Raw genomic sequence first — 16,443 nt, forward strand, 5'->3', positions numbered from 1 at the left:
TATCATTACTATCCGATAGTACTGTACATTCCAACATAATAAGGAAGCATTACTATTAGAAACTTATTAAAATGTTGGATTTCACACCAGCAGCCTTTCTATAATTAATAATGGTAAGTGTGTCAGTGATAATAAGCACAATGACAGCATTAGCAGGGTTACAGAAAGTTTCATACTTGGTTCTGGGATGGTCAACACTTGAAGACCTGCGATATCTTTCCCGCCGGGAGGCACCTTTAGGTGGTGACATTTTGGTGCTGGTGTCAGAGTCCCCACTGTCGTCATCCCCCATGGCTTTGATATAGCTGCCGCTTCTCATCCTTCGGCAAGGTATTTCTCCTTCTTTTCCGGGTGCCGGATATCCCCCCCACTCATCTGAAGGTACCTGTGAAAATAGAAACAGGGCACATTTGCACAGCAAGTTGCTGATTGCTCTAGTGTATATGTAAAACTGAGTAAGTGAGCAGCAATGTCAGCTCAGTCTGCAGCTTGTAATATACAAGGTAATAGTATTATTTCTTTTAACTGTAGTTTATTTGATACTTTATCTGACATGAAAATACGGTGCTATAGTTCTATCTTTTTAGCCAGGTGCATACATACGTGCCTACATTATTGATCTCCTCTGCCCATGTGCAATTCATGAGACAGGGACAGGTGCTGATGTCATCAAGTCCCATCCCCTTTCCAGTCGAATTCTGTGATTCACGGGTCTATGCAGAGGGATTGTAGCTAAAAGGACATGAATTATTCAATTTACATAATTTTAGCCCCACCCGAAGTGCTGCCATTACCAGATTTTGTCTCTGCGGCTGAGAGGGATGTGGGGGGTTCAGGTAGGGGGCGGGAAACTTTCCCACCTTTCCATGGGGCTGGGAGGGCAAACTGATTTTTGGGAGCATCTCGGCTATTTGGGGTGGTAGGAAAATATGGCCAGTTAGAACTACAGCTCAAGGCCTCCGCATAGAAATAGGCCCATCATCCTTACAGCATGATGACCAGCTACCCAGCTCTACATGTGATTGGTAATTAGGAATAAGTATTACAATTGTGCTTCTAATTTATTCTCAAAATGATGCCCTTTTTATACTTTAAAGAATTTATGGAGACATTGGGGCTTATAGTGTAGCGGAGGGTCAACATGGCTCTAGCAATACCCACACAGTACTTGTCACTGGCCCCTTGCTTCTCACATTAGCCCCTTAATAATTGTCAGCCCCAGGCTCATGAAGCCTTTGATCTAGGACTGTAATTTATTAATCTAACTTAAAACACTGGCATTATAAAGATAGTACAAGGTAAGTGGGCCCAATGCTGTAAAATTGATTGACTCCAGAACAATAAGTATCTGAACTCCACTAACTACATCTACAGTATGCTATTCTGCAATCCAAAACATCCTAATCTGTGTGTTATTTTCTGTGAGGGACAAATTGCAGTAATTTAAGGATAATTATGATTGTCGTATGTGTAATTCTATTTTGATTGTCATTAAAGTAGCAGTATTGAATAACATCACAGGGAGAGAAGCAAATCAAAGCAAGAACAGCATCGGGAAAAAAAATGTATACATATAAAAGAAAGGTGAAATAAAAATATAAGATGTACTTATATTGTCTTTTTTCTGCATGTTAAAACACTGACTTAGTAAAAGAAAGCTAGGGATATCAAATGTTTATTCCTACTTTGAAGATATAGTGGGATCTCCCTGAGGCTATAATGTATGTCATTTTTTTCGGAGGGGGCCATTGAGTCCCCAGAAAAAATATCACGAAGACGCATAGGTCCAGTCTATTTGTTTTTGAAAACTGTTAAATTTTTGGGCAAAAAAAAATGGCTTCAATTGAACTGCCTGAAAAAAAGAAAAAAAACAATGGGCAAAAAATTGTGGTAAACCCGTTTTTGAGCCTGAAAATGTTGTGGGTATAATTGAATCTCTGGTTTGTAACTAATTTTATAAAACATTTATAACGTGAGCATTTCAGGATTATTACAAACCTATTATATATTTAGACAGGGCCAGGCCAAAGCTGTCAGAGTCTCTTGCAGCTGCTCCAATATTCTTTAGATACAGTAAGAATATACATAGACCCATTGCAGAACATCCTCCCTTCTGATGCATTTACCTTGTCTTGGATTGGGGAGTTCTATTTCACATGAGATGTTGCTATAGGCAACCAATCAAATTATGATTATTTATTTAGCACTTTCTAGAAGATATTAGATAGTATCTGATTGGCTGCCCATAGCAACATCCCATCTGAAATATAACTCACATCTTAGTAACTTTCCCCCAATGTGTGTTAATGAAGGACAGAACAGTGATAGTTCCATCCTTAATTAGCATTGCTCAATGTGTACAGGATCCGATATGTCGGCCTATTGGACTATCATATTGACTGGATACATATTGCTTCAGTGTGTATGTAACCAGCTTAAGAGATTCCTCTTCAGCTAATAACAGCTCCATTCTATCTATTCTGATAAAACTGACAGTGGAGCTTAGTGGTTGCAGGAAACAAATTGCTATGAGCCTGTTCGATGATTGGCTGATAGCATTCACTTTCCGATCCTGCACTGAATCCCAATTGGGACTTGGAATTGAGTGCTTGAAAGGAAAAGTAGCTACTTTAATAGGAAAATGTGAGATTGTAAGATAGTCACTAGGTAGACTGCATACAAATGGGGCTTACATTTAGTGAAAGGAGGCATGTTTTCCCAATTTTGCATTGTTTGTGAAAGCTATTTGTTCTGGCACTGGCTGAAAGAAAGGACAGATGAAGCAATTTAACAAGGGATAATTATTTTTCTGTTTGCAAATGTACAAGAAATAAATTAGATTTGGGGATGCTAAAGAAGATAGAGAAAAGCAACAACTGCAGTCATAGTTGAAGCCAGGGTACTGCATAAACAAATGCAAAAATTGCCAGTACAGAAACTTGTGGCAGCAGCACTAAAAGAAGGGGTTAGACCAACGTGGAATGGGCAAGTATAGTAAAGTCCTAGTTTATAGTTATCTAAAATAAATATGTCTGACTACAGATGTCTCTTTATCTCCTCTTTACACCATGTGATGTAAGACGCCTAACAAAAACCTGGTAGGATCTAAATTACAGTTTATCAGTTTTCCAGCATTTCCAAGCAAATAGTCAACTGTCATTTGCTCTCATCCGTAACCATCTTTTTCTTCCAACCAGCCAGATCTGACAATAAACCTGTAGGTGTATGGGCATAAAAAGCCACTCACCGTGTACCAGAGAGGCTAGGTTACGACTGTACTTGCAAAGAAATTAGTACAACACACATAAAAATCAGCATAACAGAAAGTGGCGGTAGGAATAACACCTACCCATATTGGAACCTTTATACACAGCTATGGGACTTACAGTGGGTATGTACAAGTACCACAAGTCCCAATGGTCAGTGTACATACTGTACACTAATAATGTAGCTATGTCGCATCATTCAAGATTCAAGCCCACACGGGACTTGCTGCCCCACTTTAGCACACCACTTTTGTTGGTAAGCTGCTCAATCAGAGGTCTGTCACTCAGTTGCCAAAAGGGAGGGGTAATTCTGGTTAGGAAAACAACATTTTGTATCCCAATTGCACACTGAGTGAGAGATATCTAAATAATAATCAGATAATACAGAGATCTTGGTTGCATATATCTGCAGATATAGGGCTAAGCCCCCAGGCCATACGTCAAGGCATCTCTGTCACTGGGGGTCCCTAATACTGGGTATGGGTCTGCAGCATCTTTTTGCATTTATTTATATTTGCTTATATTTTTTTTAAATTCCGCTACAAACTCCTTTCTTTGTGTATATATGTACATCCGAATAGGTGCCGGACGGCTCCCCGACAGTCGGGATTCCGACAGTCAGTACTCCGACGTCGGAATCCCGACTGCTCCCTCATGGGGGTCCATGACCATGTCCATGTGGGCCTCCGTGCCCGCAGCATGCCGGGCGCAGCGAGCCCGCAAGGGGCTTCATTGCGCTCCCCACGCTGTGCAGTCCGACGTCTGACTAATGACTGTCGGAATCCCGACTGTCGGAGTATTATACCACACCCCATCCGAATATGCATAGATACCCACTGTCTGCATCACAAAGTAATCCCGATTGGTGTATCCAAAGATGTCCATGTACTGTATGTTCCCCTGTTGAGCAGTCTGACCCTCACCACACATAGTTGCACACATAGTTGTTTTTTTTTACAGTATTTTTGAAGGGAATCTAGCCAAGCTGCACCAATTTGGTCCCATTCCACAGTACCTTGGCCCATTTTCACTCTTGTCAGAACCGTCTACTGCCCAGAAATTCCCATCACTTTACACAACATGGATGTAATAGGGTGCGATTTTTGGTAATGTGTGCTTTTTCGGCAAAAAAACTTCTGAAATCGTTTTCCAAAAATCATAATGTGCGAATTGCGATAAAATTCGCACATTTTGACATGTCTAAAAAATAAATCACATCCAGAAGTTTTCTCATAGTAAACATCAAAATCGCAAATGTAATAGGGTGCAAATTTTCAATTTTCAAATGACCAATTTTCAAATGACCAATTTTCAAATGACCTAGTTGCAGAAAAACAGACCAAATTCACAAAACCATGCACAGATCAGTGAGATCTGTGCATGCTTCTGTAAAATAAGTGTTCTATGGTTAAATGTTAAATTTCTCCCGAGCAAAACTAGCTCCGGGCTCATTAAGCCAGTCCTGGATTCCCAAATACAGGGGGGGGGGGGGGGGGGAGAATGTGGAGTTCTCCCGTATTTAAGAAAGCACTGGGCTCTTGGACCGGTTCTGGTTCCAAAAATACGGGGGACAAAACTGGGAGTCCCCCATATTTTGGAACCAGCACCGGGCTCCAACAGCCAGTAGTGTCATGCCACGGCACACTTTTTATGCAAGGTTACCTGGCCGAACCATGAACACCCTCACTGGTTAGCCCTGGACAGGGTACTTGGGGCCCCCACCAGGTTTTACTCTTCCAGGGCTGAAGCCTGGGGCTGTCCCCAACACCCCTGGGCTGTGGGTGGCAGGCTGATGAATTGTGTAAATAAAAAAAAAACTGTAAAAAAAACATTGTTTTCACAATCAAACTACAAGCTCCAGCAGGACTCCTCCACATTCTGGGACTTGGCGAACCACAAGTCCCCGCATGCGGGGCATTAATGGGCCTGCTGGTTCTTTTCATTTACCTGTGAAAACATTGTAGAAATAAAGCCACACTGTGGGGGCCACAAGTTCATGTGTGCAATTATTCTCGCCTATCGCTCATCTCCACCTTGAGAAAGGCAGGTACAGGTAAAGGTAGCACAGTTATGACTAGACTAATATAAAAACCACAGAGAGCACCCTGAGTTGTACAGGGACCCCTGTTTTTCTTGGTTTTTAAGCAATAAAAAGTTATTTTTTATACCTTTTAAAAAAAAAACACACAAAGCAAGAAATCCTTCCCCTTCACAGTCAACAGGATGTTGGTTGCTGGAAGGGCGATGATGTCTGTCTTATTGATCACAGCTGCGCAGCCCCTTTGAATTCGCTACTCCTGGAAGTAGGGTACCCTGGAAAAGTCACCCTGCTCCGGCTGGCATACTTTAGCCAGGTACCTACGATAGCTCTGGTGGGAGCAATATGTTTGGCTGTGTTCCCACCTACTGGCTTCAGGCAGACAGGGCTTCACCTGGCAGCCGCTTGTCTTCTCTCCAGTCTCTTAAACCCCTCTCTCCCAAAACCTTGTGCGAGACCTTTTGAAACCTTCCAAACTTCCAGGATGCTATGCTCACCTGGTGATATTGCAGAGTGTCCTGATTGGTTTGATTTCAATTCTGCTTTTGGGATGTAGCACAGAGTAGCTTAGGGACCCACTGTGGCTTTGGAGCCCTATTGGGCCCTACACACAAAGCGATATTCAGACACTTTGTGAGCAATTTTACATAATTTTACTAAATCGCTCAGAAAGTGGCTGAATATCGCTGTGTGTGTAACCCACACAGCGGTACAAATGCGCAGCCCCGCGGGTCCCCGATGCATAACAGCCTTGCTGGTAAATTCATAGTGGTTGCTCTCTGCTGTGTGGTTGCCTTCTGAGCGATCACTGAAGTTGCCAACCTGGCCAGTCACACAACCACCTCCGCCGTCCCTATGCCTCACTTGGATCCCCGGCCAGCCAGCTTGCCTCTCACTGCCTTCCTGCTAGCCTTGTTTTACAGGGCTCCGTGTCCTGCAATTTTTGTCTGCTCCCTGCTGCTGAGCTGATATGCCGGAGACCTCAGTGGCGTGTCAGCACGGAGCACCTGGAAGAGCTGCTGAGCTGACAGCCGCTGTAAGCATATGTGAATTTGAATACTTTATTTATTCCTCTGACGTCGCTTACTTTTAGCTCATTTTCAAATGTACTAATACCCGGCTGCCATGTCATCACAGGGCAGGGTATTGCCACCTTTCGGTAGCTATACCCTATAGAAGCCTATGGGCTTGTATTGCCACCTGCTGCCCGCCGTCCACTGCAGACTCCTACCCCCCCCTCCCCGTCCGCTGGGAAACTCCTCCTCCCCTAGCATATGTCTCAGGAGGGAAGAGGAGGTGCGGGGGACAGCTGCGCTGTGCCGGGATATTATGGAGACCCCCCGCACATCACATCACAAGTATCGCGGGGGACCTCAGTCACCGCACTGTGATGCTAGCTGCATATGTTAATACATATGCGCTAGCATCACGGTGAGGGGCGGCGATGTATTTTAATACATCCAGCCATAATTGCACCATGACCGAAGCATGGCGAGCACAGCAAGGCAATGCGAGGGGATGCGGTGCACTTTTATAGTGTCCATGTTGACGGTGTTAACCATCGGTGGAGACTGTGCAGCAGTCTGAGGGTGCTGTTATTTTTGATATTTTTAGAGTATAGAGGGCATTCTTGATAAGTCCTCCCAGCAGCAGCAACCCCTTTGAGCTTTTGTTTTGATGAAGGAGGAGGAGAACAAAAAGGAGAATGAAAAAGTTAGAAAGTTAGGAACTGCTCTAAAACAGGTGGCAACCACTGTAACTTTTTCAGAAGTATTGCCAGTACACCAAGGGGAAGATAGAACTCTGAGAATTAGAAACTTCAATGTTTGGCTAAGGAATTGGTGCAACGAGGAGAGATTTGGATATTTAGGTCAAAGTCAAGCTACCTGGCAAGACAGAGCCTTATATAAAAGTGATGGCCTGCACCCATCTTCAAGGGGAACGAGAATATTAAGTGAGAAGTTTGGAAGCTTCATAAGCAACTATTTAAACTAGCAGAGGGGGCAGTGAACCAAATAAGAATGAAGAAATCTGCTCCCCCAACCTAGAGGTATTGTCTCTGCAGGCAAATGGAACAGAAAGCCTATCCACTGCAACAGAAGATAATGCCGATCAAAACCGAATAGATATAGGCAGAAAGATGAACATAGCTAGCAGCAGGAGAAGCACAAACACAACTTTAAGAGCTATGTGTGCAAATGCTAGGAGCTTAGGAAATAAAATCCCAGAACTAATTGCAATAATGACAAGGGATGAACTGGATATTGTGGCTATTACAGAGACATGGTGCAATGAAAATCATGACTGGGACATAGCTATACCAGGATATACTTTATTTAGGAAGGACAGAATGGGAAAAATTGGAGGAGGGGTTGCAATATATGTGAAAAAATATATAAAGACTACCTTAATACAAAGTATTGAAGAAAAAACAGAGGCCCTTTGGGTGACCATAGAAACAGGGGAAAAGGCGATTCTTCGTATAGGGGTGATCTACAGACCACCAGGTCAGGAAGAGGAACTAGACAAGAGCCTATTGCAGGACATCAATAAAATGGCATTAAAAGGAGAGGTGATAATCATGGGAGACTTTAATCTACCTGATGTAAACTGGGAGCTGCCTGTTGCAAGTTCCACCAGAAGTAGGGACATGCTGAATTCCTTGCAAGGAGCATCCCTCCAGCAATTGGTGAGGGAGCCCACTCGTAAGGACGCAATATTAGACTTAATACTTACAAATGGTGACAGAATATCTGACATAAATGTTGGTGAAAATCTGGGATCCAGTGACCATCAAGCAGTATGGTTCAAAATAAAGACAGAGACTGACTCATCGCACACAAAAACAAAGGTGTTAGATTTTAGGAAGGCTGATTTTGTAGAGATGGGAAACTCTGTAAGGGATTCTTTGGCAGAGTGGAAGAACTTGGAAGGAGTGCAGGATAAGTGGCAAAAATTAAAAAGTGCAATTCTAAAAGCAACAGAACTTTGTGTCAAAAGAGTTAGGAAAAACACAAGAAAAAGAAAGCCATTGTGGTTTGCAAAAGAAGTAGCAAGTATTGTGAAAGCAAAAAAGTTGGCCTTTAAGAAATTTAAGCAGACGCAGAAGAATGAGGACAAAGAGGTGTATCTTGTTAGACAGAAGGAGGCTAAGAAGGTAATCAGATGTGCAAAAGCACAGGCTGAAGAGAAAATGGCCCAGTCAGTGGGTAAAGGGGGGGAAACTTTTTTGGGTATATAAGTGAAAGGAGAAAAACAAAAAGTGGAATAATTACACTGAAGACAGAGAGTGGAAGTTTTCTTGAGGGGGACAATGGCCCTTATTCTAGTTCACTCTTTCTGTCAAAATCCTTCTTAGATGGACAATACCATGTGCACTGCAGGGGGGGGCAGATGTTACTTGTGCAGAGAGAATTAGATTTGGGTGGGGTTTTACTTCAAAGTGAGGTCTATATTGCAGTGTAAAAGTAAAGCAGCCAGTATTTACCCTGCACAGAAACAAAATGACTCACCCAAATCTAATTCTCTATGCACATGTTACATCTGCCCCCCTGCAGTGCACATGGTTTTGTCCATCTAAGAAGGATTTTGTCAGAAAGAGTAAACTAGAATAAGGGCCAATGTAATAGCAGATAATATTAATAATTACTTCTGCTCAGTATTCACTACTGAAAGAGAGGGGAAGGGGCCACAGTTAAGTTGCAAGTATAGTCAGAAAACTGAGGGAGAGACAAGTACATTTACAGAGGAGAAAGTCCTCACAGAACTCTCAAAACTGAAAGTGGATAAATCAATGGGGCCAGATGGGATACATCCAAGGATACTAAAAGAGCTTAAAGGAAAGCTGGTAAAACCAATAACAGAATTATTCAACCAGTCACTAGCTACTGGAGTAATCCCAGAGGACTGGAAAACAGCGAATGTAGTCCCACTGCACAAAAGTGGAAGCAAGGAAGAGGTAAGCAGCTATCGACCAGTGAGCCTTACATCAGTAGTAGGGAAATTGATGGAAACACTCTTAAAACAAAGAGTTGTAGAATATCTCAAAACCAGCTATTTACAGGATCCAAAACAGCATGGGTTTACTGGGGGAAGATCATGTCAAACAAATCTTATTGACTTTTTTGATTGAGTGACTAAAGTAATAGATCAAGGTGGGGCTGTAGATGTAGCTTATCTAGACTTTAGTAAAGCTTTTGACACTGTCCCACATCGCAGACTGTTAAATAAACTTGAAAGCTTGGGATTGGATTCTAAGATAGTTGAATGGATAAGAGTGTGGTTGCAGGACAGAAAACAGAGAGTTGTAGTAAACGGAGTACAGTCAAAGGAGGGAAAGGTTACAAGTGGAGTACCCCAGGGATCTGTACTTGGACCGGTGCTTTTTAATATCTTTATTGGTGATATTGCAAATGGAATTGAGGGTAAAATGTGCCTTTTTGCAGATGACACAAAGGTATGCAACAGGGTAGACACACCAGGAGGGGTAAAACAAATGATTGAGGATCTAGGCAGATTAGAGAAATGGTCAAGAGAATGGCAACTACAGTTTAATGCCAAAAAATGCAAAATCATGCACTTGGGTCTCAGAAATCCAAAGACTCAATATAGTATAAATGGCACTATAATGGAAACTACTGAGGAAGAGAGGGATCTAGGTGTCACTATTTCAGTGGACTTAAAAGCAGGTAGGCAATGTAACAAAGCAATGAAGAAGGCAAGTCAGATGCTTGGTTGCATAGGGAGAGGTATCAGCAGTAGAAAGAAAGAAGTAATAATGCCACTGTATAGGTCATTGGTACGACCTCACCTAGAGTATTGTGTTCAGTTCTGGAGGCCATATCTCCAGAAGGATATAAATACATTAGAGACTGTACAAAGAAGAGCAACTAAAATGGTGCATGGCCTACATCACAAAACGTACCAGGAAAGACTAAAAGATCTTAATATGTATACTTTAGAGCAGAGAAGGGAAAGGGGGGACATGATAGAAACTTTCAAATATATCAAGGGCTTTAACAAGGTACAGGTGGGAGACATTCTTCACAGGAAGAGGAGCAACAGAACACGAGGACATGCACTGAAACTAGAGGGAGGAAGATTCAGGGGAAATGTGAGGAAGAATTTTTTCACAGAAAGAGTAGTAGATAAGTGGAATAGCCTCCCAACAGAGGTGGTAGACGCAAATACAGTAGTACAATTTAAACATGCTTGGGATAAGCATATTAATATCCTTACAAAAAATAAGGATCAAATATGGTTTGAGGTAACGGGGGAAATTTACTAAAGGAAATTTGTAAAAAATAGGTGTATTTGTATCCAGAAATACACTTATTTTTGACATTTACTATCCCGAAAATACGGCAATTCGTATTGGTATTGATAGCACATCAATATGACTACGAATTGCCGTATTTTCGGGATAGTAAATGTCAAAAATAAGTGTATTTCTGGATACAAATACACCTATTTTTTAACAAATTTCCTTTAGTAAATTTCCCCCAACATGTTTGAAAAAGGGGGCAGACTAGATGGGCCAAGTGGTTCTTATCTGCCGTCAAATTCTATGTTTCTATGAAAACATTGAGGTCCTGATTATGGCTTGACCTTACACTCTGATGTTATTCTCTTGGGAATTGAATTGCCGGAAGACTGAGTTATATTGGTTGGCTGAATTAAGTTAAAAACACGGGCCTCCCTTGGGTAATATAACTGAACTGCTTCAAAATATCATTAAACTTATTCAGAATATTATAATGTGTACCCACATGGGCTCACTCCACATTTCTATTCCCAATAGATGTCTACTTAGATAGTAGAAGTAGGAGTAGCAGCCCAGGGTGCCCCATGTTCTGAACTTAAGCCAGGCAGCCTATATGGAGCAGCAGGTACTGGGGGCTAAGTGCACAGTGCCCTATGGCCCAGATGTATTCATTCTGCCCAGGACATTGCACCTCTTTATGCCCCTATTAATGCCAATAATGCTTCCTGCATTGTGGGTCACTCTCCTTTTCCTCCTTATAGGTGATTTCCTTTTACCTGAGCTGCATAATGATAATTATTATACAGTTAATAAAAATTCAATCTATTGTATGGTGGACACATAAGTGCACTCTCTTGGGGAAATTTACTAAGAAGGGAGTTCTATTGAAGATGGGATGTTGCCCATCGCAACCAATCAGATTGTGTATATTATCTTTTATAAGGTGCTAAATATATATAATTTGTCGAATCTGTTTGGTTGCGATGGGCAACATCCCATCTTCAATAGAACCCCCATCTTAGTAAATGTACCCCTAAGGGGCTGATTCAATTGTAAGAGAGAAATAGCGACGCACCTAAGGTGGCCGGAAGCTAGGCCCCACTAAACCTATAAACATTCAGATGTCCGTGGTAGAAAATCTAGCATTTCTTGAATCTATCTAAAGTGGCAGTCTATACCAGTAGTCTATACCAGTAGTCTATACCAGTAGTCTATACCAGTAGTCTATACCAGTAGTCTGGGGTTGCTCCAAGGTAGGTAAGTCTTAGTTCAGATATACCAAGTAAGGAGCCATTATCATGTGGCTCCTTGTTGACTAATTGTAGACCCAATTTAGGGTAACAGTGGTGTGAGGTGCGGTGCCCCTGGACTGGTTGGGCTGGGTGGCTTTAGAGCGGCATGCCCTTACATTCTATTAACACTTTTCCCTCACTTACACTATCTCGCTCTCATTTTAATTACATTTAATTTTTTATTTTCTCTCTCTCTCTCTCTCTCTCTCTCTCTCTCTTTCTCTCTCTCTCTCTCTCTCTCTCTCTCTCTCTATATATATATATATATATATATAGCTTCGGCTTCCTATCACAAATTTTTATTAACACTATAGTATCTCACTGGCGTGCCGCACTGGGCTTTCTAGCTTATGATAGTTTTTGGGGTGCCACACCCTGCACCTAGATATAGCGCTAGGGACCCCCAATATACAGAGAAGCCTTGACGTGGCTTGGGGGCATATCATACACCTGCGCAGGTATATGTAACCAATATCTCTGAATTCTATTATCATGTAGTGTTCAAGATTGGTTACTAATACCACTCAGTGTGATGGGGGAAACAATGTATTGTTTTACTTACTCAGTATGAACCCCTCCCTTGCATGCACCTGAATGGTACTACTGAACTAATTTGAGCATCTACCACTATCTGTATGTATATTGTTAGAGGCAGAAAGGAGCTTGTATTAAGAGGAGATCCAGGTCCTGATATGCCACATGGAGTAGTCTGGGGTTGCTCCAAGGTAGATAGCTCTTAGTTCAGATATATCAAGTAAGGAGCCATTATCATGTGGCTGCTTGCTGGTTAATCGTAGACCCAATTTAGAGTAACGCTGGTATGGGGTGCGGCGCCACTGGACTGGTTGGGCTGGGTGGCTTTAGTGCGGCATGCCCTTACATTCTATTAACACTTTTTCCTCACTAACACTATCTCTCTCATTTTAATTACATTTCATTTTTTATTTTATCTCTCTCTCTCTAATGTTCATTTTAGCTATGATGTGTAAGCAGGTGCCAGGTTCCCAAGAAAACCAGTTAGTGTAGGACTTGCAGTGAAATGGGGTCCCTTGGCGATGGGCTGCAAGCTTAAATGCATTGATCAATTCATGAACTAAAATCCCATTATTTATTTATTGATTATTTGAATGTTAAGGTGAGTTAGTTTGTTGTAGTGAGTGCTGGGCCCCCTGTGTTTGTATTTACTAGAGTGTGTGGTCACAGGCCACCGCACCCCACCCTGGGATGTGGGTGCTGTTTGCACCCCATTCCTAGGAATGGCGAGTGTGTTGGTACTTCTGTATCTATATATATATATTTGGGTTGATTTTTAATTAACCTCTGTTACTGTGATCATAGCTTTCTCATGCACCCTTGATAAGTTCATTTACCTGAAACCAGTGACAGCTGCCCCTTTAATACTAATTCAGGTGCTGTGTTTGGGATTGTCTCACCTTATAAAAGCCATAAGTTACTTGGCAGTTGAGCATTAACCCAGGAAAAAAAACACATGTTCATTTTAGCTATGATGTGTAAGCAGGTGCCAGGTTCCCAAGAAAACCAGTTAGTGTAGGACTTGCAGTGAAATGGGGTCCCTTGGCGATGGGCTGCAAGCTTAAATGCATTGATCAATACATGAACTAAAACCCCATTATTTATTTATTGATTATTTGAATGTTAAGGTGAGTTAGTTTGTTGTAGTGAGTGCTGGGCCCCCTGTGTTTGTATATATATATATATATATATATATATATATATATATATATATATATATATATATATATATATATAGCTTTGGCTTCCTATCACTAATATTTATTAACACTATAGTATCTCACTGGCATGCCGCACTGGGCCTCCTAGCTTATGATAGTTTTTGGGGTGCCACACCGTGCACCTAGATATAGCGCTAGGGACCCCCAATATACAGAGAAGCCTTGACGTGGCTTGGGGGCATATCATACACCTGCGCAGGTATATGTAACCAATATCTCTGAATTCTATTATCATGTAGTGTTCAAGATTGGTTACTAATACCACTCAGTGTGATGGGGGAAACAATGTCTTGTTTTACTTACTCAGTATGAACCCCTCCCTTGCATGCACCTGAATGGTACTACTGAACTAATTTGAGCATCTACCACTATCTGTATGTATATTGTTAGAGGCAGAAAAGAGCTTGTATTAAGAGGAGATCCAGGTCCTGATATGCCACATGGAGTAGTCTGGGGTTGCTACAAGGTAGATAGCTCTTAGTTCAGATATATCAAGTAAGGAGCCATTATCATGTGGCTGCTTGCTGGTTAATCGTAGACCCAATTTAGGGTAACGCTGGTATGGGGTGCGGCGCCACTGGACTGGTTGGGCTGGGTGGCTTTAGTGCGGCATGCCCTTACATTCTATTAACACCTTTTCCTAACTAACACTATCTCTCTCATTTTAATTACATTTCATTTTTTATTTTCTCTCTCTCTCTCTCTCTCTATATATATATATATACTTTTCCAGTGGCAAGTGGATATGTGGAAATTAGGGAGACAATTAAGACTAAAGGACTTCTTCCAGCGGAACCCAACACCGCCAACAGCGACACCATACAGCAATAAAACCAGCACTCCAAAGAACCCCAGTACTTTTGACCCTCCGACGCAGAATGCCTCCGTCAACACTTTCCTAAGAGTGTTAAAAAGGGATACCTGTCCATTTATCTCCAAGCAAAGAATCTCTTACAGAAATTTGTCTGTTGACGAAATGCAGGCAATCAAAACTCTCAAAGAGGACAAGGACTTGATAATAAGGGCTGCAGATAAAGGAGGAGGAATAGTGCTAATGGATTTTGATTACTATGTGAAAGAAGCCACAAACCAATTGATGCAGACTGATTGCTATCTTCCACTTGACCATGACCCCACTTGGAGGTACAAGAAGGAAATCGATGGAATAATACAACTGGGACTTACTAATCGATATATAAACAAAGAAACAGCCGATTTTCTAACCCAGAAACATCCCAAAATTCCCATCCTCTACACTCTCCCCAAAGTGCACAAATCACTTGCAACACCACCGGGACGCCCAATCATTAGTGCAAGAGGCTCACTATGTCAACCACTGTCTCAATTGGTAGACTTTTTCCTTCAGCCTGTCGTAAGATGCACGTCCAGCTACATTGAAGATACTACACACTTCCTAAAAAAACTGAACCAACATACAGACATCGAACCAGGGACTTTGCTGGTTACCCTTGACGTGGCAAGCCTTTACACAAATATCCCCCACAAAGGGGGTGTGCAAGCGTGTAAAGAAGCTATTACCACAAGCAGTGTCTACACTGGTCCCCCGACGGAATATCTTTCACTCCTAATGGAGGTGATCCTAAATAAGAACTATTTCCTATTTCAAAATAGGTTCTATCTACAAAGACAAGGCACAGCCATGGGGTCTAACATGGCCCCTGCATACGCCAACCTCTATATGGCAGCGTACGAGGAGCAACACATTTACCAAAATGAGGAATTTTCCAAATACATCGTCTTTTATGTAAGGTTTATAGACGACCTGTTCCTACTATGGAATGGAGGAGAAACCAAGCTGCTACAGTTCTTCAATCATCTCAATACCATTGACGGCACCATCCGATTCACCATGAATCTAAGCGACAAACAAATTAACTTTCTGGATGTCACGGTTAAACTCGAGGACCTGAAGCTATCCACACAAATCTATACCAAAGCGACAGATAAAAACACTCTGCTACAGAATGAAAGCTTTCACCCTACTGCATTGAAAAGGGGACTCCCTTACTCGCAGATGGTAAGAGTCTGCAGGATTAACTCTGAACAAGAGAGTCTGCAACATGCATTAACTGAAATGGGTCAACGCTTCAAGGACCGAGGGTACCACCCCGATGACATCAAAGCAGCATACCAGAAGGCACTGTTATTAAAAAGGGATGATTTATTACAACCCAAGGAACACTTACCGGATGAATTAAATCGTCTGAACTTTTGCAGCACCTACACTGTGGCCTCCAAACACATTAAGGACAAAATTCGTGAACATTGGCACCTACTTGCCAGTGATCCAACTCTGGGACCAGTACTTGCAACTCCTCCTCGCTTTGCCTACAGAAGAGGTCCTAACCTCAAAGACATGCTGGTGGTTACTGACGTCTCACGTAGCAAGACCACGAACAGGAACTGGCTAACCAAAAAGAATGGTACCTACAAGTGCACAGGATGCTCTAATTGTCCATTCATGAAAATTGGAGACCGCTTTACCAATCCCAAAGATGGGAAAATATATAAGACTAGACATAGAATCGATTGCAATACCAAGTATATTGTATACGCCCTGATTTGCCCTTGTAACCTAGTCTACGTCGGCAAGACGTCGCGGATGATTAAGGAGAGAATTAGCCAACACAGGTCATCAATAAAAAAGTGCCTGACCCCGGGCACAAGTGAATTGGACCTGAAATTACTGCCGGTTGCCAGACATTTCAAGGAACTTAATCACAAAATAAGTGAGCTGAAGTGCTCACCTATTGACCACATACCACCCCTGCACAGAGGCGGAGACCGTGACAAAATACTATTGCAAAGA

The 16,443-nt window shown here is 42.1% G+C and overlaps 1 protein-coding gene across 4 annotated transcripts in view; it reads right to left on the reverse strand.

The window, feature by feature from the left end:
• Positions 1–16,443, reverse strand: part of DLGAP3 (DLG associated protein 3) — a 385,428-nt gene that overhangs the window by 82,696 nt on the left and 286,289 nt on the right. For 3 of the 4 annotated variants that reach the window (XM_083173477.1, XM_083173475.1, XM_083173478.1), the window contains exon 4: positions 177–385. The exons of the other annotated variant lie outside the window; for it this stretch is intronic. In XM_083173477.1, coding sequence (XP_083029603.1) covers positions 177–385 — 209 coding nt within the window. The remainder of the gene's footprint in view (positions 1–176; positions 386–16,443) is intronic. 4 annotated transcript variants of the gene reach the window in all.

Source organism: Crinia signifera, chromosome 2, assembly GCF_055691185.1.
Source record: "Crinia signifera chromosome 2, ASM5569118v1, whole genome shotgun sequence".
Classification (NCBI taxonomy): Eukaryota; Metazoa; Chordata; class Amphibia; order Anura; family Myobatrachidae; genus Crinia; species Crinia signifera.